The sequence below is a fragment of the Ovis canadensis genome, chromosome 6 (assembly GCF_042477335.2).
Source record: "Ovis canadensis isolate MfBH-ARS-UI-01 breed Bighorn chromosome 6, ARS-UI_OviCan_v2, whole genome shotgun sequence".
Taxonomy (NCBI): domain Eukaryota; kingdom Metazoa; phylum Chordata; class Mammalia; order Artiodactyla; family Bovidae; genus Ovis; species Ovis canadensis.
The window spans coordinates 37,686,131-37,710,997 of NC_091250.1; the positions used below are offsets into that span (position 1 = coordinate 37,686,131).

Genomic DNA, 24,867 nt, shown 5'->3' on the forward strand with positions numbered 1-24,867 from the left:
GAAGCAGAGAGCTCAAACTCAGTCCTCTGAGACAACCTAGAGGGGTGGAATGGGGCAGGGGTAGGGGGTGAGAGGGGGGTCAAGAGGGCCGGGACATATGTATATCTATGGCTGATTCATGTTGATATATGGCAGAAACCAACAATATTGTAAAACAATTTTACTTAGTCTCCAATTAAAAAAATTACCTTCAACATGGAGTCAGAATTGGCTTTTCCCTGCAATAGTACTAATTTAAATTTTTTCATCACATGCATGTATTGATCTTTCATGTAACAAAAGAGTCATATGACAAAAGAGTTAATAAAAATTTTGATTGCCCTTAAGAGAAGTGGTATGCATCCAAAGTTTAAGCCTCTCTCTCCAGAAGCTCCTTAATTTCAGACAAGTTCTTTAATTTTTTAAAAACAAGAGTTGCATATGCCAAGTCCCTTATCAACAAGAGATTTAACTTAATTACCATTTTAGCTCACCCAGAAATGGAGTTGTAAGCTAGTCAATCAGGAATTGCCTAAATGGCACCAGTTAAGCAATCTGACTGATAGGCCCCAGTCATTCCCTAAAGAAAAGTAACTTTTCAATTACCAGCCCAGTTTTTTGACCTGTATAAGTTCCTCGCCCCTATAAAAGTTCCTTCTGCCTATAGAAGTCTTCCAATTATACTGGTCCTTGGAGCTCCTTTCTATCTAGTAGACTGGCTACTGCCCGATTCAAATCAATTTTGCTCAAATAAAGCCTAACAATTTTTAATATGCCTCTGTTTATCTTTACTTTGTTTATCTTTAACAAATCCCTTTGCCCTCCCTAACCACTTAAATTAAAACATAGCTTCTTTATCTCTGTATTATCTTATCAGATAACACCCAGCATTTTCACAGTTTAGCTGTGAGAAAAGTAGTCTATACCAGCTCACATTTGGTTAATCAAAACAATATTGATTAGCCTATAAAAAAGTAGACTATTTTATTTATAGCTTTTTAATCTACAAATTTCTTAAATTCGGGAGAAAACAGTCAATATTCACTAAGATATTAATAATTATGAAATATTATATATTAAAAGTAGATTTATTTTCTTAGTCCTCCCCTCCAAAGGAAATAAGTGTACCTTTCCAGAAATTATATCAAAACTATTGAGTAATTGAATAGGCAATTTTTAATTGAATGTTTACTAAACTCCAAGCATCTTTCCAGGTGCAGGGTATAAGGAGTAAATAAAAACGAAGTTGCTAACCTCACAGAGTTAACACTTTGGTGGGAGGAAACATAATATAGACAAAAATGAATACATACTAATTATATCTGAAAGTTATGAGAAATATTTTAAAAGAAACAGAATAGACGAGAAAGTTGTTATTTTATACAGAGTTCTGAAAAAGCAAGCGCTATTTCTGAAAAACAAGTATCTAGACTTCTATTTCTGCTTCCCTGATGCTGGGAAAGATTGAGAACAAGAGAAGGGGATAACAGAGGACGAGATGGTTGGATGGCATCACTGACTCAATGGACAAGAGTTTGAGAAAGCTCTTGGAAATGGTGAATCACAGGGAAGCCTGGTGTGCTGCAGTCCATGGGGTCGCAGAATCCGACACGACTGAGCGATTAAACAACAAATTTCTGCTAATAAAAGTTTCACCTAACTACCAGTCTTCAGTAACTCTTTTCCCAAGTCAGCCTATTAGGAACTCACAGCCAATAGGAAAAAATAGTAAGCAAGCGGAAAATGAACATCTAAAACCCAAGAGTTTTCGAAGGAGCACCAGTCTTGTTTCTGGGCTGGGCAGTAACTTTCAACTCTTGTCATCTGAGGTACTTCGTTTGTTTCAATTTTTTTTTCCTGTTGGTTTTTTTTTTAAAAACAACTGTTAATGTAGTTCTTTAACGTTCCTAATTCCCTTTTATTAATAAAGAAAAAAATGTTCGGCTTTGTGTTTTTCCAGATTTCAAACACTTTAAGGGTGGGGCGAAAGAAGGCGTTTCTATAAGGCTGCCAGCACTTCAACGGCATTTAGCAAATACTAGTTATTTCCGCTATTACCCGGTGAATCGCGGTCTTTGCGGCCCGAAACCTTCCAACCCATTATCCTTGGACTTGCCGCCGGCCTGGCGTCCCCCGCGCCGCGACACAGATGGAACGGACCGTGACGTCACGAGACCGCGACTCAATCAGACGCGGCGTTCGGGAAATTTTAAATTTAAAGGCGGGGTGGCCCGTACGCTCTGAAGCGCCGGCGGTGGAGGTTTCTGACGTATTCCCTGGGATCCAACCGGGCAGGATGGCGGAGGAAGGAGCCGTAGCCGTCTGCGTGCGGGTTCGGCCGCTCAATAACAGGTAGGTAGGCCAGACCGAGCCCAGGTCCCCACTGCGGACTCCGGCGCCGGCATGAACCGGAGGAATGAGTCCTCGCTCCTCTTTTGCTCAGCTGCCTAGAAAGTCGGCCACTTGCCCGCTTTGTGCCCCCGTTTCCTATCTGTAATGGGACGGGGCAGGATCGAGGATCTAGAGGATCCTTTTCAGCTGCGGAATTCTCTTATATCTGTAACCCAGGCTCACCGACGTTAAAGACCTTACTCCCTGACCTGCACTGCCATCGCCCCGTCTGCGATCCCCACCGGGAAGGTCGAAATCGGAAAGATCCTACTGCGCTCATCACAGTGCAGTTAAATTTTACGTTTAACTGACTCTCGCTTCCCCTTACTGTATACTCCTTAAGAGCGAAAACGAATCAGTTTTGTTGCATTGTATTCGGTACTTCAATCAATAACTGAATTCCGCATTCAGAATGTTGAATGAACAATATTCATCAATATTTTTTTTTAGTACAGTGTACTGTATTAAAACAGACGCTACCATTGTTGCCCAGTGGATCTCACAACAGAAAATAGATAAATGATATAGAATATTAGGTGGTGATACTGGAGTAGTAAATGCTTTAGAGAAAAAGCAGGAAGGGGAAGCAAGGAAAGTCTGTTTGCTATGCCAGTCTTGGGTCCTAGCCCCAGAATGCTAACACAGTTTTGTCTCTGAGAAACATTTGTTAAATCTTACGAGTGCTTAATAAATGAGAATATCAAGATGAGGAATTTCCTGTTTTTAATAAGCTTATTGATGCATTAGAAGACAGCTGCATAAAGAAACCATTATAATATATCGTGACAGATGTTATGATATACAGTTAAAGAATGTTTGCTAGCTAAGTCATTAGTCCTTTAGTGAGGTGACTGTAGGAGAGGAACAGGGCAGTGTCAGGGAACACCTGAATCATGAATGAAAGAATAGTTAAGGTACTTAGTGGAAACCTCAGTCAGGATATTCCAGGCAGAGAAAGGTTGAATCTAATTTTGGGAGTGAACTTCAGGTAGTTGATTCCTCTGGGAGTTAAGGTGTATACAGTATTTAGAGGAAGATGAGATTGAAAAGAAAAATTATAGTGATAGAGGTATCATGTACCAAATTAAAGATTTCAGATGGTTTTTAAATGTTTTAAGAGAGAAAGAGAGACATATCAACTGCCACTACTCCATAGGAAGGTGGAAGTGAAGAGTTTCACAAGGAAATTCCCATGAACGTGCAGGAGCTCACTGAAGCCCCATTTAAAAGTGTTGCCCCCTCAAAGGTAGATTTTCCACATTTATCTTATTTATGGTGTAAGTCATTACAATCTTTTAAAATATTTATCAGAAGATGAAGTCTTTCTACCGTCTCTCATGTAACACAGCTTCTATGACCAGTTATTCTAAAATGCAGTGGTTTTATTCTTTTAGAGAAGAAGCGCCTGACAAAGATACTCAAGTTTACTGGAAAACTGACAATAATACAGTTTTTCAAGTTGATGGGAGTAAATCCTTCAATTTTGGTAAGTTCATAATAGCATCAAAAGTTAACCTGGTATCCTTTTTCTATTATGAGTACAAAAGCCTTATGAATAACACTGGATTTGTCACTAAAATCAAACCGAGCCTTCAATAAACTGCTTCAATGGAAACTTTGAAAAATTGTTCATCCATCATTTATAAGCTAATAAACTGATGCTTAAATACAGTAGTAGTAAAAAAGAAAAAGGAATTAAAAAATTAAATGCATATACTATTACTGTAGTCACAGTAACTTATGACTGAAACTAACATTCTTCCTCTTACTCATGAGAGTACTTGTGGCCTGAAATTCTGTAAACCCAAAATATTTTGCTTAGTGTCAAGTCATCTTTACGATCTTCCAATTTGTTTCTATTGTTTTGTTTTTTTGTTTTTCAGCTAGTTTCAAAACTCTGTAAAGAATAAATAGTGAAGATATTGCATCTTTGTCTGCTAGAATACAGCAGGAACCTACCTGTGCTCTTGTGGAGCTTACATAATGGAAAGAAAGGCTTTAAACAAGTAATTTCACTTATGCTGACATAAGCTTTTGTGGAAATCTAACTAAACTTGGTGTCTGGAATGGTACCATTTACACCAGGATGAGTAAGAGCTAGCTAGAACAGAGGGACTTCCAGGCTCTGATGATTAACTCATTTGTACATTAATTTAGCATGTATATAGTGCTGACAACTATATACCAGTGCCACAGTGCCAGGCACTGTTCTAAGCACTTCCTATATATTCACTCATGTAATCCTCCTAACAAGCCTGTGTATTTGGTGCCTTCCTGTTTTACTGAGGAACTGAAGCAAAGTGGCCTGGAGTCACATAGCCAGCAAATAAGAGAGAAAGGCTCCAGATCTGTATTTTAGCCATACTGCCATGCTGCCACTTAGCCTCCACAGAGCGACGGTGACGTCCTCTGAACAACCTCAGGAGTAAGCATGGTTAAGTTGTCAAATTAGCGTGAAACTAGAAAGCCACAGAGATGTGTGGAAGAGAAAATGAGTTCTGGTAAAGAAATGTTTGATGGTATTAACATAACCTTTTTTTTCAAACTTTTTATTTTGTGTTGGGATGTAGCCAATTAACAACATTGTGGTAGTTTCAGGTAAACAGTGAAAGAACTCAGCCATGGATATAGATGTATCCATTGTCCCCCAAATCCCCATTCCGTCCAGTCTGGCACATAACATTGAGCACACTTCCTTGTGCTATACAGTAGGTCCTTGTTGGTTATCCATTTTAAATGTAACAGTGTATACATGACCTTCCCAAAGTCCCTAACTCTCGCTCCCCCCTGGCAACCATAAGTTCGTTTTCTAAGTCCTTGAGTCTCTGCTAGAGATTAAAAAACCTAAGTACCACAGATTCTCAGTAGCCATATATGCCCATAAAAAATGTGGACTCATCCACCTATCTGAACCACATAACGTTAAGGTTTGAATCATCTGCCATTTCTCCTTGCTCTGAGATAATGACCCTTAAGCAGCCTTCAGATGGCACTTAGGTTTTCCACATTGTTCTGCCAATAGGGCAGATGTGCGGTCGCCGTGCAAGGAGTGTAATCACTGAACTCTTGATTGCAGGTCAGTAATTTCCCCTCCTGATTTACAAATCCATTTCTTGCGAGCTTTTCAAGGTGAGGCCACCACTAAAAGAGTGGTCTATTTTTAATGTGCTAACAAAAGCAGAGAACCACATCCTGGACTTGTGAATTCATCAGTGTAAATAACCACCCTAAACACCAGCCTTCAGTAGCCAGCTCATTGATCATTCCCCATAAGACTTCAGCTTTGGTCAGTTCTTTTCTTCCAGATACCTGCATTTCTTGGTTTCGTTTGAGCTAGACTTTCTTGCTAAGTATGTTGGAAACATTAGAATTTCTCAAAGAATAGTAACAGTCTGCATTTCCTAAGTGTTAACATATGTTCACAGTAATTCTATGAAGAAGATATTATATGTCCATTTTACAGTTTAGGGAACTGAAGCATGGAGACATCAACCACTTGCCCAAATTCACACAGCCTGTAAGTGGCAGAATCAGGATTTGCAGTCTTGATTCCAGACCCCTATATTCAGATCCAGCCACCATGCCCTACTGCCTCTTGAAAGCACATAGGATAATAGACTTGTATTTTTTGTGTGTGAGGACCAACACATTTTGCCTAAAGAGAGTATTTCCATAGGACCAATGAGTTGAAGAAAATATTGTACCTTAAATATTCTATCATACCATATCCTGACAATTTTATTTCTTTGGGCAACTACTAATTCAGAATGAAAATAGAGTCAATTTGTTTGGTTTAACTTAAATATGTTTTGTTTTGTAGATCGTGTCTTTCATAGTAATGAAACTACTAAAAATGTGTATGAAGAAATTGCAGTACCAATCATAGACTCTGCCATTCAAGGCTACAATGGTGTGTATTCACTGCAGAAGCACTGCAGTCTTTGGTGTCTGCTCAGCAGGCACCGACCATTTTCTGCACTGTAGATTCACTGTAATCTCCGCATGTATTTGTTTTGTTTTTGCAGGTACTATATTTGCCTACGGGCAGACTGCTTCAGGAAAAACGTATACTATGATGGGTTCACAAGAGTATTTGGGAGTAATACCCAGGGCAATTCATGACATTTTCCAGAAAATTAAGAAGGTAAATAACTTAGCTAAGTTTCTAGTACATGCAGGTAAAAATAGTGATGATAGGATAGCAATCTTACTGTTCTCTTGTAATGATGAAAGGAAGTAGATTTATAGTTATCTCTGAATTATCCAGGGGGAAAGAAGGAAGCCATAGCATAGACTCATTTTCTTTTCCCATGAACTTACCTAAGAAACCTAAATTTTTTTTGTTCTTTCCCTTAAATCATGAAGCAGTACTCCCACCAAACAGTGGGCATTAAGGAACAGGAAAACTTCATCACAGTTGGGTCCTTATTGCCTTTGTTTAGCTACCAGTGATTATTAAGGAGCAGTAAAAAGTAGACTAGGTTAAAAGACAAGGAGACCAGAAGGCCAGAATAGGCAACGTAATTAGTTAAGAGTTGATTTAAATTACTTTTTCATCATTATTTTAATGATTTTCAATGTCTTGAATATATACAGGTTGAGTTTTATTTTGAGGTTAGAGAGTTGAATGCGGTACTTTCCTGTTACAATTCTATGATACTGTTGGTTATTACTGAAACTGTGTATTTTGTTGTTGTTTATTATTGTCAGTATAGAAACACAGGGAGAATTTTTTTTTGTTTTTTTTTTTTTTTTTATAAAGATAATTTCTTGAAAGACAAATACATGACTTCACCTCTATGTAGAATCTAAAAAATAAAAAATGAACAAACAGAAACAGACTCATAGATAACAGAGAACAAACAGGTGATTGTTAGAGGGAACGGAAGTTGGAGGAATGAGAAATAGGGTGAGGGAGATTAAGGAGCACAAACTTTCCATTAGAAAATCAATGAGTCACGCAGATGAAATGTGCAGCGTGGGGAATATAGTCAGTAATATTGTAACATCTTTGTATGGTGACACATGGCAATTAGACTTCTGTGATCATTTGGAAATGTATGGAAATAGTGATCCACCATGTTATGTATCAGGAACTAACATAGTGGAATGGGTCAACCACACATCAACTAAAAAATAAATTAAAATTCTATAAATGTGTTTTCTTAAAGAATAATATTTAATATTAGCATGTTCGCATTCGTTATTGGGTTTTCATAACTGGATGATCTCTGAAGTCATCACATTATCTTTTTCTTCTAGTTTCCTGATAGGGAATTTCTCTTACGTGTGTCTTATATGGAGATATACAATGATACCATTACAGACTTACTTTGTGACACTCAAAAAATGAAGCCTTTAATAATTCGGGAAGACTTCAATGTGAGTAACAGAGTTAACAGGGTGGCTCAAAAATTAGATACACTGATTGGGATTATCTTTTCTTGAACATTTGCCTTTAATTTCTGTATACTTTAAAGTAAATCCTGTTACTATGGTTTTTTATTTTCTTTCTTAGACACTTGCAGAGATTATCTCTTAAGTAATATGTATAGTTTTTAAATATTGACAGTTACAGTATTTTGGTGTAAGTGCTTAAAAAGAGCAAGGTGGAACTATCAGGTTAGAATTTGGTATACTTTGGCATGGGAAATACATTGTAAATATCGGAAGTATACTTACTATTTTCATACAGAATAAAAATCCCCGTTTTCCACATAACATCCACAAATGAACTCTGTGATCGTTTGTACTTTCTTTTTGAAATTCGAACTTTTAAGTGACTTATATTTCCCTACTTTTACTGTAATTAAACTTGTTTCAGAGGAACGTGTACGTGGCTGACCTCACAGAAGAAGTTGTTTATACATCAGAAATGGCTTTGAAGTGGATCACTAAGGGAGAAAGTAAGACTTCGTACTATATTTCTTAAAACACTTATAGAAACTATTTAGTTGAATGTATTCAGGCTTTAAATCACACTTTTCACTTTTCATCTAAAATACAAGTTAGTGTTTTTCTTTGGATTTTAATACACACAGCTGAAATGTGACTCTCTTACAGAGAACAGGCATTATGGAATTACAAAAATGAATCAGCGAAGTAGTCGTTCTCATACCATTTTTAGGATGGTAGGTAATTCTCTCTATATTTTCTCTTTCCAATTAAGAATACACTAATTTTTCTATAAGTTGCCTTTTCTTTCTAGATTTTGGAAAGCAGAGAGAAAGGTGAACCTTCTAATTTTGAAGGATCTGTCAAAGTGTCCCATTTGGTGAGTATTGAGGAACTGTGATTAATGTACTATATGAGCCAAAGCAAAATTTAATATAGCTGCTGAAGGTTTGGTTTCATAAGAGCTATTGACTAATTTGGCAAAAGCATCTATAAATTGGTAGTTTAGTCTCACCAATAACATGAAATTTCTAGCAGAAATGCAGGAAGAGGTCAGAGGATCTTACTTTCTGTGATCTTATGCTGCCACTCCCTAAGCTTTAGGTGTAAGAACTGTGGGAGTGAGGCTTTCCCTAACCGGTAATGGAGAACGGGCTAGTTCTATGCACACTTAAGAGTTAATGTAATCTTGGGATTCGATGGGGTTTTGTGTGTTCGTGATTTTGGGATTTTGTTTCTTGGCCTCCACCAGTGCAACTGAGACTTGTGAGATGAATGAAAACCTGGGTGAGATAGTTAGAAACAAATAAATCATATTACTCTCATTGTCTGTTGGTAAGTGAATATAAGCATTATGCAAACATTCCTTCTTGCTGAACTGCATCATTTTTCTTCTTTTTTTTTTTTTTTTTGTGCTTCCTTTCTATTCCTTCCTTACCATTATTGTTTTGTTCCCTGTCTTCAAGGCCCGAATTCTTTAGTTTGATGTAGGATATGATTTAAGATTACTGCATTTGATATGAAAATTTCAGGGGAAAAAATAATAAATCTATAATATGTTTACTTTCAGATTTTGAAAACTCATTTAAATATCTAATTGCAGTTCACCTTAGTTATTTTACCATATAAGTATAGCATTTATTTTAATAGACTGGTCTTTTAATAACAACAGACTTAACTTCTGTTTTGTCGTCCAAAGCTGGCCTATGATATATCACTACAATTTTAACTTTTAATATAATTTAGCTTTACTAGTCTTGACGTACTCAGTGATCCGTTTGGTGTCTTTTCTCATATTTTTTGATGATCTATCATCTAGGGACCATACATACTATCTAACCCAACACTCCAGATTTGCCACTTACTCTTAAGTATCTTATTGGAAAGAATACTTCCCCAGTCATTTTCTGGCTCTTTAAAGATGATTTTTTGTTTTGCTTTTTGTATTTTTTTAGTGTCTCCTGGCCTTCCTAAATAATAACATCCAAGTGCTCTCAGCCCAGGTCCTTTATTTTTGGGGTTTCTTTCCTCCTACCCTCCTAATCAAAGCACAAGAGTATTCTGTAGCCTTTCTTCCCTTGTTTGCCCTTAGGCATTGTTACCATTTCTGTGGTGATGATGGTCAAATAATTATTGTTTCTGAAGTCTCTGAGTTCTAAATTATGTCTCTCCATAAAGATTGTCCCACTGTTAAATCTCAAGCTTCAGTGGGTCTAAAGCCAAATTAATTTATTACTATCATAGTGAATATTCCTTTTACCAGTAGTACTTACATCTTAATTCGTGCTGCTTTCCTTACCACTTTGCCCCTTTATTATGCCTCTACCTAGGTCATTTGTAGTAGATGCTATGTAACAGCAATTAGATTTCTTTGAGGACTTTAGTGAAAACAGTACATATCTGAGACAGGACTGTAAAACAAGAGTACATAATTATCTGCCCACTCCCCAAAGAAAGAAGTAATTTAAATCTCCACTTTCTTTTACTACATTAAGAATATTTACTGGGCTCTCAAATTTAAAAAAAGAAGAAGAAGGCATCCCTCTGCCACTTGCTGTCTTCACTACCACCTCCCTAGCCCAAGCCACCGTCACCTCTCACTTAGATTCCTGCCCCAGCCTCCTGACTGGGCTCCCACTGCCACTTTTGCCCCTCTCCAGCTCATTTTCCATCTAGGGGGGCCACAGGTGATCCTTCAGAAAGTTAAATCAAGGTATGTCACTCTTCTGCTTAAAGTCCCATCTCGGCTTCCCATTGCATTTGGAAAATCCAGAGTCCTTATCCTTGTTTACAGAGCCCTGAGTAATCTGACTCCTGTCTCCTCCTCTTACACTGTATTATCCCATCTCCACTTCACCAACTCTGCCATGCTGCCTTTTCTATTTTAGGAACATACCAAGCTCATTTCTGTTTTGTGACTGGACATACTCGCTATTCTTTTAATTTGGACTGTGTTTCTCTTGGTCTTGCATGGCTGCCTCCCTCTGTCATTTCAGATCTTAGCTTAATGGGGAAGCCTTCCCCTACCAATCAGAGAACCTCCTGTGTCCCTTCTTCCCTCTTCCAGGACTATTTAAATTATCTGTATTACACTTACCATATTCTGTTTCTCATTTGTTTGTCTTTTTCTGTCTCTTCATCCATTTCCTCCTCTCATACACTCCGTAGACAACATAAGCTCTATGAGGACAGGGACCTTGCTTGTTTAGTTTACTGACGTATCCCTAGCACCTAACATACTACCTGAAGCATGACAGTCACTTTTTTCAGTAATATCTGTGAAATGAAAGAGAGTTTTGTGCTTTTAAAGATGCTGCAGTATAGTAAAACACATAACTAGCTCTACACAGTAAATGTTGTAAGAATAAGTCATGCCTATAATGACCTCTGGGTGCACATTTTAAAAGAGCAGCTCGTTCAAGGAATGGGAGGAGGAAGGATAAAATCAGCAAAACTACATTGAGCAGGTAACATTTGCCTTGGATCCTGAATAAAGAACTTTAGAAGTAACAGAGAATGGCATAGGGTAGCACTTGGAAGTGTAGAAGTATGTGAGGGATTCAGGGTGTAGTGAGTAGTTCCGCTTGAGTTAGGCGTAAGTAATGAATAGATATAAGGCTGAAGCAGCACAAGTGCCAGATTGCAAAGAATCACCAAGTTCTGAACTTTGTGTAGGAAATAGAAAACCTGTTCTGGCGGCATTATGGAGGATTTGTTACATTACAAAGAAGGAACAAACGTTACGGATTGGTTTGACAAGGGAAAGCCTAAACAGTCGGGTGAGAGATGAGGTTACAGATGGAGTGTTCAAGTAAACTGTGTGTTTAAAATGTCCTTTCAGTAGTTTGGATTTTATCTCGTTATGCTTTCTAAAGGTTTATTTCCATCTGTCTTACAGAATTTGGTCGATCTTGCAGGCAGTGAACGGGCTGCCCAAACAGGTGCTGAAGGTAAGGAAAACTCATGAAATACAACGTTGACTTGAGTGTCTTCCAATTCTTTCGCAGAATAAAAGTGCTGCCATGCATTTTAGAAGCTAATAAAGTAATGACAATAATAATATTGTGATAAAAGTCCCCAGTGTAAAAAGTAGCTTCTGTATCTGACCAGTTATCTCATTTGGGATACTATGTGTGTGTTAGTTGCTGAGTCATGTCCAGCTTTTTGCAACCTCAGGGACTCTGGGTCCCCATGTGACCCACTAGACTCCTCTGTTCATGGAATTCTCCAGGCATTGAGTGGGTTGCTATTTCCTTCTCCAGGAAATCGTCCCTGGGCCAGGGATTGAACCCAGGTCTCTCACCGAAGGCAAATTCTTTACCAGCTGAGCCACCAGGGAAGTCCTTGGGCTACTGGACCATCAATTTTTTAAAAAGCCAAAACTATGCAGATTCTAGAATTGCATAGCTGAAGAGCTTATGAGAGTACCATGAAAACCATCTAAATTTTCATAATCAGTAAGAAAATTCAGAAAGGTCATGGGGCACACAATTAATATTCAGACATTAATCATTCTTAAAGACAACCAGCTACAATATTCAGTGTAGAGAAACATGCAATATACAAATAATAGGTTAGAAGATGTAACACCTCAGAAGAAACTCAACAAAAATTGCACAGGGCCAAAAAAAGAAAACTTCAAAGCAGACCTAAAGGACGTAACCAAATATTAATACATAAACAAATGGAAACGCACACTTAGATGGAAAGGTGCAAATTCATAAAGATTTCAAGCCTCCCTCTGTGTTAATTTCCTGCAGCCTGACATAAAGTTACCCAGCTGAGCATGGCCCATATCCACCAAATCAGTCTTATGAACAGGAAGTACATACTGTTGTTTCAAGTTGGCTTATTAAATAACAGTATTATAGCGGCAGCTAAATAATGCCCCTGTGAAATAACAGCTCTTCAGAGTTATTTGATGCATTATTTTTTGGGTACATAGTAGATTGGAATCCTACTTAACCCTCAACAGGGTTCTAGGTAAGTAATTTCTGATGCATCCATACAGTGAAATTCTATGTTATGAAAAAGACCAGTGTTTACTAATCTGATGCATATATACTACCAAGTGAAAAAAAGCAAAGGGCAAAATAGTATATATAGTATGCTACTATTTGTCTGAAAATTAAAGGGAGAAATGAGTGTATATGAACTTGTATTTCTAAAAATCTCCAGAAGAATAAATAATAAACATGGTTTCCTGGTAGAGGGGATAGGAAACCTGTCCTGGTTGGGGCATAAAACTGGAAGAGAGCTTTTTCAGAGTATTTGTTCTTTTTTTAATGTTAGAGTCATGTGTGCCTATTTAGTTTTAAAATTAAAGATATGGGGGTTGTGAGTCCATATAGGAATAAATTTGGTTTCAAGTCTGTGGTAGTCTGTATTTGAAGTTTTAAAAAAACTAGATTCAAATGGAGTAATTAGAGGGGATCTTTTAGGAAACGGACTGTTCCTCCCTCTTGTTCTTTTTTTATTCATCTTTTTTGTTGTGCTGTCTCTCTCAGATGATAACCTTTCTGATTAATCTAATAGGTGGGAGGGTAGGGAGAGACTGCCTCCATCAGTGATATTAAAGTTAGACTCAGATTTAGTCCAAAACAGAGACTTCAACTTTCTAATTTCTACTTTCTCTCATAATTTGCTGATAAATAAGTTCATCATCAAATGCAGGGCTCAATATTAGTATTTATATTTGTGTAATAAATACAGGTTTACGACTCAAGGAAGGCTGTAATATAAATCGAAGTTTATTTATTTTGGGACAAGTGATCAAGAAACTTAGTGATGGACAAGTTGGGTAAGTGTACCCCACTGTACATTTATCTGTTAATTCTTATGTTTAAATTAGGTCAAAAATTTTAATAGTTTTGTGAGTGGTTGCTCAGTCATGTCCAACTCTTTGCAACTCCATGCCCTGTAACCCGCCAGACTCCTCTGACCATGGAAGTTTTCAGGCAAGAACACTGGAATGGTTTGCCATTTCCCACTACAGGGAATCTTCCTGACCCAAGGATTGACCCACGTCTCTTGAGTTTTCTGCATTGGAAAAGGCAGATTCTTTACCACTACGCCATGTGAGCATCCCTTGCTGATGCTTCTACTGCTAAGTTGCTTCAGTCGTGTCCAGCTCTGTGCAACCCCATAGACGGCAGCCCACCAGCCTTCCCCATCCCTGGGATTCTCCAGGCAAGAATACTGGAGTGGGTTGCCATTTCCTTCTCCAGTGCATGAAAGTGACAAGTCAAAGTGAAGTCGCTCAGTCGTGTCAGACTCTTAGCGACCCCATGGACTGCAGCCCACCAGGCTCCTCCATCCATGGGATTTTCCAGGCAAGAGTACTGGATTGGGGTGCCATTGCCTTCTCCAGTCCCTTAGTGACGCTCAAAATATATGTACCTATTTCTTTCATATATTCAAAAGCTCTCATGACTCTGTGAGCATTTGTGGCATTTAGTGTCCTACTAAATTTGCTTTCTGTATTTTAAATATTTTTTTTAGTTAATAGTTTCGATCTGCCCCATATAACCTGTAAAGAATTTTATAACTGTATCTGTTTTAAGGTTCTCCATTAAAAACCAATCAATTTTGTTACATAAAAGCTTTCTCTTTTTCTTCCCAAACTCATTTCCTTTAAGTGGTTTCATAAATTATCGAGATAGCAAATTAACACGAATTCTCCAGAATTCCTTGGGAGGAAATGCAAAAACACGTATCATCTGCACAATTACTCCAGTGTCTTTTGATGAAACACTTAGTACTCTCCAGGTGAGTTTGATTTTTATCTCAAATTAATCTGAGGGGATATCATCTTTAAGAAGGAAAAATTACCTACTAAAAATAGGTATAGGTCTTTTAATTGACATAACATAATTGATAAAATAAAATTGATGTGTTTTTCCCAAATCATAAAATCCAAAATCCATTATCCCACCTCCACAATTTCTGCCACATTCAAAACTATTTTACTGAAATTGACTTGATTTTTTATTTTTACAAACTCACTTATGAAAGGAAACTTTATATCAGTTCCATAAGTGAAAAACTAGTAGCACTTACAACAAATAGAGGGTGACTCAAAAAACATGTGTATGTGTTTATAACAACAACAAAAAAACTTCCAAAACTCCTACTAGCTAATTGTTGCCTATCCTGCACTGAGCCTAGGTCCTCATTTTATGTTTAAAGAAAAAAAGGAGGAGGGTTGGGGTGGGGGAACTAAATTGTCAATAGAATGGCTGTCTCAATGAAGGATTCAGTGTCATATATAATGGACACCTTCATGTACCCACTTAAAGTTACTTCTGATACACTGTAAGAAACATTGGTTTAAGTAGCTACTGAGTAGCTAGGTACTGTCAGAGAAAAAAGATAGAAGATAGAGTTATGGGCCTCACAGAATTTATAGTCTTAGAGGGAAGACAAGACCTGTCTTCCAACGTGATTGCCTTGGATTAATGCTTAGTTCAGTTCAGTCACTCAGTCGTGCCTGACTCTTTGCGACCCCATGAATCGCAGCACGCCAGGCCTCCCTGTCCATCACCATCTCACAGAGTTCACTCAGACTCACATCCATCAAGTCTGTGATGCCATCCAGCCATCTCATCCTCGGTCGTCCCCTTCTCCTCCTGCCCCCAATCCCTCCCAGCATCAGAGTCTTTCCCAATGAGTCAGCTCTTCACATGAGGTGGCCAAAGTACTGGAGTTTCAGCCTCAGCATCATTCCTTCCAAAGAAATCCCAGGGTTGATCTCCTTCAGAATGGACTGGTTGGATCTCCTTGCAGTCCAAGGGACTCTCAAGAGTCTTCTCCAACACCACAGTTCAAAAGCATCAATTCTTTGGCGCTCAGCCTTCTTCACAGTCCAACTCTCACATCCATACATGACCACAGGAAAAACCATAGCCTTGACTAGACGGACCTTAGTCGGCAAAGTAATGTCTCTGCTTTTGAATACACTATCTAGGTTGGTCATAACTTTTCTTCCAAGAAGTAAGTGTCTTTTAATTTCATGGCTGCAGTCACCATCTGCAGTGATTTTGGAGCCCCCAAAAATAAAGTCTGACACTGTACTGTTTCCCCATCTATTTCCCATGAAGTGATGGGACTGGATGCCATGATCTTCGTTTTCTGAATGTTGAGCTTTAAGCCAGCTTTTTCACTCTCCTCTTTCACTTTCATCAAGAGGCTTTTTAGTTCCTCTTCACTTTCTGCCATAAGGGTGGTGTCATCTGCATATCTGAGGTTATTGATATTTCTCCCGGCAATCTTGATTCCAGCTTGTTTCTTCCAGTCCAGCGTTTCTCATGATGTACTCTGCGTAGAAGTTAAATAAGCAGGGTGACAATATACAGCCTTGACGTACTCCTTTTCCTATTTGGAACCAGTCTGTTGTTCCCTGTCCAGTTCGATTAATGCTTAAGTGGCAAGTAAGTAGGATAGAGTTCAAAGGAAGGAGAAGGGCTTTTGATGGGAGCACTACTGGCCTTGTTATGGGGACATAGAATGCTCTCTGTATTCAAAAGTATTAAACTACCTGGGAAGAGTACTGATTTTTTTTCTTTTGTTTCTTTTTTCTTTTTTTTTTTTTTTTACAAATCTTAATTACAAGAAAACCAAGTATTATTAATTTGTGTATGTGTTGAGTGCATAACACTTTTGCATTTTTCCCCAGTTTGCCAGCACTGCCAAATATATGAAAAATACTCCTTATGTTAACGAGGTATCAAGTGATGAAGCTCTCCTGAAAAGATACAGGAAAGAAATAATGGATCTTAAAAAGCAATTAGAGGAGGTATGTATGAACCATGTATTTCAGTAAAGAGAAGAGACAGATTTAGAACTGAGATCTGCCTAAATGCCCAGAGAGTCTGAAGCCATCAATAACAGCTCTGCAACCTAGATTTAAAACAATTTTCAACTAAGAAGAAATCAACTCATGCAAAATTTAGTTTAATTTACTATAAACTAAAAGACTTGGTTTCCTGAAATTATTTTAGGTTTTGTTTTTCATTTTCAAAGGGCAAAATTTGATGTTTTCAAATGGGCCAAGTTGACAGAGATTTTTTTAAAAATTATTACAAATGTGTAGGAAATTAGGTTAAAAAAGAGAGAGACCATATATAGTAGTTTAGGTAACTAAACTACTTTCCAGAGTTTCACATTATCTTGAATTTTTCTTCCAAACCCAGGATAGGAATTCAATAAAGTAGATAGGAATAGTAGATAGGAATTCAATAATTTGTTTGTTTTAACTATTATGGCCCTCGATTTTGTGTAAATCTTGCATTCTGGTGATATTTTTAGGAGTGATCTAAAATAACAAATGGTAATCTTATGAAAACATCTCTTCTTTTGCTGTAGGTATTCAAGTCTCTGCTTTTATGATCTCTTTGCCTTCTATTTATATTTTAAGCAGTTAATAGAATTGCCTTAGCTGCATTATAATAATTTTATACAGAGCATATAGAATAATGACATGAGAAGAAATGGATATTTTACTTTTAGTTTGAGAAATTACTGATTATGGTAACTGTACTTAGAGTTCGGCACATAGAGTATATTTTATTTCAATATAATTAAAATTCTCTTAGTTCATATACAAATATCTATTCTATTCTTTTAAGCTACTTTCAAAGTTTTAAAAAATATAGCTATGTATATTATTAACATAATCCATTATTACATTCTATAGGTTTCTTTAGAGACTCGAGCCCAGGCAATGGAAAAAGACCAACTGGCCCAACTCTTGGAAGAAAAAGATCTACTTCAAAAAGTCCAGATTGAGAAAATTCAAAACCTAACACGGATGCTGGTGACATCTTCTTCTCTAGCATCACAGCAGGAATTAAAGGTAAAATTTAAAAGATGACAGCTTAAACTTGGTATACAGAGAATAGAACCGGACATTCCTATTTATTTATTACATAATTATTCATTTATCATCTTTCAGTACTTTATATTCAAGAAACCAAGAACCTGTCGTATATTTGAAGTTCATTAAAATTACCGATCCCTGATGTAGAAGTACTAATTCAAGGATTCAAGCTTACTACCTTAGTTTTCTTCTAGGAGTTTTATGGTTTCAGGTGTTAACATTCAAGTCTTTAATCAGTTTCAATTGACTTTTATATATGAGAAAAGCATCTATTATATACGTGTAAGTATAGTGGTCCAGTGTAAGTGTAAGTAAGATAGTGGTCCAGTTTCATTCTTTTACATATGGCTGTCCAGTTTTGCGAACATCACTTACTGAGCAGACTGTCCTTTCCCTATTTTATCTTCCTGGTTCCTTTGTTGTAAATTAATTGATCATATATGTGAGGGTTTATTTCTGGGCTTCTATTCCATTGTTTTTATGTGTCTGTTTTTGTGGCACTATCATACATATTGTTTTGATTGCTGTAGCATTGTAATGTAGTTTGAAGTCAGGAAGCATGATGCCTCCAGCTTTGCCCTTCTTTCTCAAGATTGTTTTGGCTATTTGGAATCTTTCGTGGTTTACAGTCTACAGTTTAGCCAAGGAATCTGTTTGCAATATGTTTCTTAAGAAATTCTAATATAATTAATTAGCTGATTGGAAACCATGGGTGTCTGAAGTATATTGGAATATTTTCTGTTTAAAGAAACAAGAATGTTAATATCAAGAAATTGATCTAGACTGTAGATCAACATAGTAATCAAAATTCTGACTTCCGATTTGTATGTTTTTTTTGTTTTTACTAGGGTTTTGTTTATCTGACAGCTTTTTTTAATTTAAGAGGATAGCCTTTGGGTTTGAACTCCCTGGGTATGAATCCCGGTTCTGGCAATTCCTAACACTTGACCTTAGACAATTTCTCAAATACACGTTGCTACAGTTTCCTTATCTGTGATATAATAGCTTGGTCCCTACTTCATAGGATTGTTGTGAGAATTAAGTGAAGTAACATACAGTATGTGCATAACACTATACTTTACACTCAGAAATCCTCATTAATTGCATACTGCTAAGATTATTACTGGGCTTTCCTGGTGGCTCAGTAGTAAAGAATCCACCTGCTAACACAGGAGACAGTTTTGATCCCTGTTCTGGGAAGATCCCAAACGCTGCGGAGCAACTAAGCCTGTGCTCCACAGCTATTGAGCTTGTGCTCTAGAGCCTAGGAGCTGCAGCTACTGCAGCCCGCCTCGAGCCCATGCTCCACAACAAGGGAAGTCACTGCAATGAGAAGCCCACTCACTGCAATTCAAGGAAAGCTTGCACAGCAACAAAGACCCTACATAACCTGAAATAAATAGGTTTTTTAAATATATATATATATATTATTAATAAGTATCATGTACAGATCACCACACTAAGTATAGAGACACTCAAGATCTATTTCTTGACGGAGTGATGAGTACAGAATAGCCCGGTGGAAGGTATAGGGAATAGTATTTCAGAAAAACACATAGACAAAAGCTTGAAGTTGTGGGACAACAGTATATTAGACTTTCTGGTGGCATGGGCATTGTAAACCACATTAAGGGATTTGAACTTTGAATTTTGCTAAAAACAAGGAAAAGCCTTGTATAGAACGTAATTGCAATTACATTTTGGAAAGGTGTGATTGATATGTGCATCAGATTGATTTGGCCTCTACAAGGATTGTGGTTCTGAAGATGGAAGAAATTGGATAAACTGGAGAGCTATTTGGGAGGCAGACTCAACTGGACTTTGTGGTTGTTTGAACGCAGAGGCAAGGAAGGAGAGAAAGAGGCATCCTGAATGACTTGGAAGCATTACTAGGCTTTCTGGGCAGTTGGTAGTGTGTGTATTCACTGAATGAAGAGTAGTGGAGCTGCTCAATGTTTGATTCAGGACATCTCCATTTTAAGACAGCAGGCAGTTGGAAATGTGAAAGGTCTGAGATGGACATGTTAGTTTGGGTATTAATTACAGCTGATCCAATTTAAAGTCCTGGGAATGGATGAGCTTGCCCTTGGAGCATGTTGAGAATGGAAAGAACAAAGGGTCAAACACAGAACCCCAAGAAACAACAACTTTTAGGCAAAAGCAGAATAAAAGAATCCCTAAAGGAGCCCATGTTGAGCTCTAGAATTGAAAGGAAATCAGGTGAATGAGGTAAGTAGTGTCACGTTCTGCTTACAGATGTTGAAGACAAAGATGCTTCAGATTTAGAAATGAGAAGCTTATTTGCAAAAGCAGTTTGAGTTATGCGTTGGTAATAAAAGCCACCTTGTTGTGGGTAGAGATGCCCAAAGGGATGGGATCTTGAATACAGTTGAAAAGTCTGGCCTTAGAAGGAGAAACATCTATTCATTTCAACAAGGACAGAAGAAGGAGTGCTTTTGTAAGTTTAGGCTTATATTGTCTTTGTGAAGTAGGTTTAATTTTTCTGCTGAGATATCAGGAGATGGTTGGAGACATACGTTCATAGTGTGCTAAGAGTTCGAAATAGTATAGCGCATGGTGTTGAGCTGAAGGTCATTGGAGTAGAATATTTATATACAGCTGGGTTTTGCAGAGCAGACTGTGGAAAGGGCTGGCTGTCTCAAACCTAAAGGCAGTGTATGTAGAGGCATGAAAGCGAGCAGTGTATTCTGGGAACAGCAGTTAATCTTGAGATGCAGTGCAGTAGACAGAAATGATCCTGAAGAGACAAAGAAGTAGATAAATGATGAGGAAGATGATAGTGTGTAAACTGAAAGAAAATGGTAGCTAGAGAGAAGTGAGGAGCCAAGAGTTTGTTTCTTTAAAAAATCAAAAGCAAATAAATAGGCTTGAGCATTTGTAAGGCCAAGAAGAAGGAGCTAGGGAAGGTGACAGATGACCAGATAACTGAGGGAATGGAACTGGGTACCCCAGTACCAAAGTGCTGTTGATAGCTATGGGGTGGCAGCAGCAGCTGTCCCTTGTAACACCAGAGTACTTGAAGAGTTGTACATCAACCAGTTCCTCTCAGTTATGTTCCAGAAAAGCTTATAAGTAAACCTTCAAATAAAACGTATAGTATAAATGATAGTTTCATCAAAGTTTTCAGGGGTTAAACAGTGATCTGAAAAGATTGAGTATGTTTTCTTATCTCAGGATATCCTTAAACTATTAAGATACTGAACTCAACTTAGTAAAAATTCCACCAAGGCAATGGTTTTTTAAAATGGAAACTAGTTCCTTTGTTTTACAGTATATGAGCCCCAATCTATGTGAGGTAATTTTGATTTCTTTCTTTTTAGGCTAAAAAAAAACGAAGAGTTACTTGGTGCGCAGGGAAAATTAACAAAATGAAGGACTCAAACTATGTAAATGAATTTAATATGGCAGTGAATGTAACAACAAGAACACATAAGGCTGCTGTAAGTTTAGGAGAAATTGATGAATGTGAGTACTTCTCCAGTTACTTTCATTTATAAAAGCATCTGTATAAAGAGGGACATCTTTTTAAACTTTATTTTTTAATTGAAGGATAATTGTTTTACAGAATTTTGTTGTTTTCTGTTAAACCTCAACATAATCTGCCATCAGTGTACATATGGCCCCTCCCTAAAGCAGCACTTTATTTATAACTCAGTAATGTGATAAACACATTTAAATGAAATGTATGTATTAATATTTTAAATGTAATTACGATGGAGATAATGAGAAGTGATTTTAAGAAAGTGAACGTTCATGAAGTTTTCTTTTATCTCCACATGTCTTAAGAATGATGACACATTGTAGTTGAAGCACACATTTTGGTTCTAATCATTATCCAGTTAAATTAGTATCCACATAACCTCAGCCTTCAACTACTACTCTTGAAAGAATTCCTGTGTTTACGACAGAAATCTGTTTCAGAATTATCCCCAATGTAGTTATAAATATTTTTTAGGGGCATTTTATTTATTTAGTTATTTATTTTTTGCTGTGCTGACTTTTCTTTGTTTTTTTAAATTTATTTATTTTAATTGGAGGTTAATTACTTTACAGTATTGTAGTGGTTTGTGCCATACATTGACATGACTCAGCCATGGGTGTACATGTGTTCCCCATCCTGACCCTCCCTCCCCATCCCATCCCTCTGGGTCATCCCAGTGCACCAGCCCTGAGCACCCTGTCTCATGCATCGAACCTGGACTGGCGATCTGTTTCACATATGATAATATACATGTTTCAATGCTATTCTCTCAAATCATCCCACCCTCGCCTTCTCCCGCAAAGTCCAAAAGTCTTCTTTACATCTGTGTCTCTTGCTGTCTCACATATAGGGTCATTGTTACCATCTTTCTAAATTCCATATATATGCATTAGTATACTGTATTGGTGTTTTTCTTTCTGACTTACTTCACTCTGTATAATAGGCTCCAGTTTCATCCACCTCATTAGAACTGATTCAAATGCATTCTTTTTAATGGCTGAGTAATATTCCATTGTGTGTATATACCACAGCTTTCTTATCCATTTGCCTGCTGATGGACATCTAGGTTGTTTCCATGTCCTGGCTATTGTAAACAGTGCCGCGATGAACACTAGGGTACACATGTCTCTTTCAATTCTGGTTTCCTCAGTGTGTATGCCCAGCAGTGGGATTGCTGGGTCATATGGCAGTTCTATTTCCAGTTTTTAAGGAATCTCCACACTGTTCTCCATAGTGGCTGTACTAGTTTGCATTTCCACCAACAGTTTAAGAGGTTTCCCTTTTCTCCACACCCTCTCCAGCATTTATTGCTTGTAGACTTTTGGATCACAGCCATTCTGACTGGCGTGAGATGGTACCTCATTGTGGTTTTGATTTGCATTTCTCTGATACTGAGTGATGTTGAGCATCTTTTTGTGTGTTTGTTAGCCATCTGTATGTCTTCTTTGGAGAAATGTCTGTTTAGGTCTTTGGCCCATTTTTTGATTGGATCACTTATTTTTCTGGAATTGAGCTGCATGAGCTGCTTGTATATTTTTGAGATTAATTCTTTGTCAATTGCTTCATATGCTATTATTTCTCTTAGGGGCATTTTTAAATCCACTTAGTCAAATCTCAAATTTAGAATTTGTCCTTTTTACCTATACTGTACTAAGGATCTGTGTATTTTATCACTTATTCTAACCACACAATAATTCTAACGACACAGTTAATTCACACAATAATGCAAATGATCACATCTGTTTTTAATGTATTTTTGTCATTCATATAGTAAGTACATATTCAGTTCAGTTCAGTCGCTCAGTACATATTAGTTTGAGTTTATTAACTCTGATGAGAATTTTTTTAATCTTTGAGTTTTAAGAAGCTTAATAACATTTATAGATAAATTTCTTTTCTCTCTAATTATAGCTCTCTGTTCAGAGTCTGATATTTTCAGTAACACTCTTGATACATTGACTGAGATAGAATGGAATCCAGCAACAAAGCTACTAAGTCAGGTAATTTAAATGTATTTTACAGAGTATTATGCTTTTACTCTTTTTTAAAACTCATTTGTTATTGGAGTTTATTGTTGTTGTAACACATTTCTAGCTCTCAATTAATTTCAGTAACAGTTTTAGTTTCACTTAGGGCCTCCTGGGTGGCGCTAATGGTAAGGTGAAAGTAAAAGTTGCTCAGCCCCGTCCAGTTCTTTGTGACCCCATGAACTATACAGCCCATGGAATTCTCCAGGTCAGAATACTGGAGTGGGTAGTCTTTCCCTTATCCAGGGGATCTTCCCAACCCAGGGATCAAACCCAGGTCTCCCGCATTGCAGGCGGATTCTTTACCAGCTGAGCTACAAGGGAAGCCCAGTGGTAAAGAACTCACCTACCAATGCAGAATACTTAAGAGATGCAGGTTCCATTCCCTGGGTTGGGAAGATCCCCTGGAGGAGGGCATGGCAACCCACTCCAGTATTCTTGCCTGGAGAATCCCAGGGACAGAGGACCCTGGTGCGCTACGGTCCACAGGGTCACAAAGAGTCAGACAGAAGTGACTTAGCGACAATACCCTAGGGGTAAAAAGGGTTGACTTTTAGTGTCGAAATTCTCAGTCGTATAGTAGAAGAATGATACATGTTAGGGAATGGTAAGATTGCCAGAAAATACTGAAAATTAAAAGTAAGTGTCTGTTGTCTTATCAAGAGTTTAAGAAATAAGGAATAGTATAATGAATACTATAGTAAGTTAAATTATATACTTACTTTCTAGGCTCTTAATGTTCAAAGAAATATAGTTTTACAAATGTATTTACAAATTTTATTTTCACTTTGGAGGAAAATTGCAGTGATTCTTGGGAATTATTATTACCATTAGCTGACCATTGCAACTAGTTTTAATTAGTTAAGTATTTAGACGAAGTATTTTTGTGTCCCTAAAACATACTCTAGAAGTTCAGTGTTTTTTGAAAATCCTTGATGTTAGTTTTATTTTTAACTCATGGTTTGACTCTCAAACAGTATAGAAAGCAGAAACAGACCCCTTTTGAATATAGGAAAACCCAGCAGCCACTAGAGTTTTAAAGATCAATAATCTCTGTTTCACTTCTTAAATTCAGAGATACTGAGAAATAAAATAGTAGTCAGACAAGAGGACAGTTAAATTATCAGCTTTATGACTAATGAGTTTAAAGACCTGTATTCCATTTTATGAGCCCTACCTCCTACTTTTAACTCAACTTTTCCAGTCAAGAACAGGCAGAGCATTTGTTATATGATCCTTTTTTTTTTTCATCCTAACCCTTTCTTCTATTCTGAGTTAGTTTACCAAAAGTGCAGACCCTTTATCTTACTCTGTATCAAGCTGGACTGTTAAAAAGATATTGAAGAAGAAAATGGCCTGAACCACCAAATGATTCAAAGTTAAATTGATTGATTAAATTTTAGTTAAGAAAACAAAGAATATATGATTAGAATTCTGACTTGAAAATTTGGTTTTGTTTACAATAGGAAAACTTAGAAAGTGAATTGAATTCACTTCGTGCTAACTATGATAACCTGGTACTAGACTATGAACATTTAAGAAGAGAAAATGAAGAAATGGAATTGAAATTAAAAGAAAAGAATGATTTGGATGAATTTGAAGCTCTAGAAAGAAAAGCAGAGAAAGATCAAGAGGTAAAGAATGTGGAAATGTGAAACCAAACTAAAAACACAAGTTTAAAGGAAGTATTCTCTTAA

General features: G+C 37.2%; 1 protein-coding gene across 4 annotated transcripts in view; it reads left to right on the forward strand.

Annotated features, from left to right (window-relative positions):
• Positions 1 to 2,009: 2,009 nt before the first annotated feature.
• The window catches only part of CENPE (centromere protein E), a 77,641-nt gene continuing 54,783 nt past the window's right edge, over positions 2,010 to 24,867 (forward strand). For 3 of the 4 annotated variants that reach the window (XM_069592973.1, XM_069592974.1, XM_069592975.1), the window contains exons 1-16: positions 2,010 to 2,331; positions 3,765 to 3,856; positions 6,191 to 6,280; positions 6,396 to 6,514; positions 7,633 to 7,752; positions 8,195 to 8,276; positions 8,434 to 8,501; positions 8,579 to 8,644; positions 11,663 to 11,714; positions 13,477 to 13,564; positions 14,403 to 14,532; positions 16,439 to 16,558; positions 17,459 to 17,617; positions 20,983 to 21,127; positions 23,055 to 23,143; positions 24,637 to 24,804. In XM_069592973.1, coding sequence (XP_069449074.1) covers positions 2,129 to 2,331; positions 3,765 to 3,856; positions 6,191 to 6,280; positions 6,396 to 6,514; positions 7,633 to 7,752; positions 8,195 to 8,276; positions 8,434 to 8,501; positions 8,579 to 8,644; positions 11,663 to 11,714; positions 13,477 to 13,564; positions 14,403 to 14,532; positions 16,439 to 16,558; positions 17,459 to 17,617; positions 20,983 to 21,127; positions 23,055 to 23,143; positions 24,637 to 24,804 — 1,791 coding nt within the window. In that variant the 5' untranslated portion in view covers positions 2,010 to 2,128. The remainder of the gene's footprint in view (positions 2,332 to 3,764; positions 3,857 to 6,190; positions 6,281 to 6,395; positions 6,515 to 7,632; positions 7,753 to 8,194; positions 8,277 to 8,433; positions 8,502 to 8,578; positions 8,645 to 11,662; positions 11,715 to 13,476; positions 13,565 to 14,402; positions 14,533 to 16,438; positions 16,559 to 17,458; positions 17,618 to 20,982; positions 21,128 to 23,054; positions 23,144 to 24,636; positions 24,805 to 24,867) is intronic. The other variant, XM_069592976.1, reaches the window with a different exon arrangement.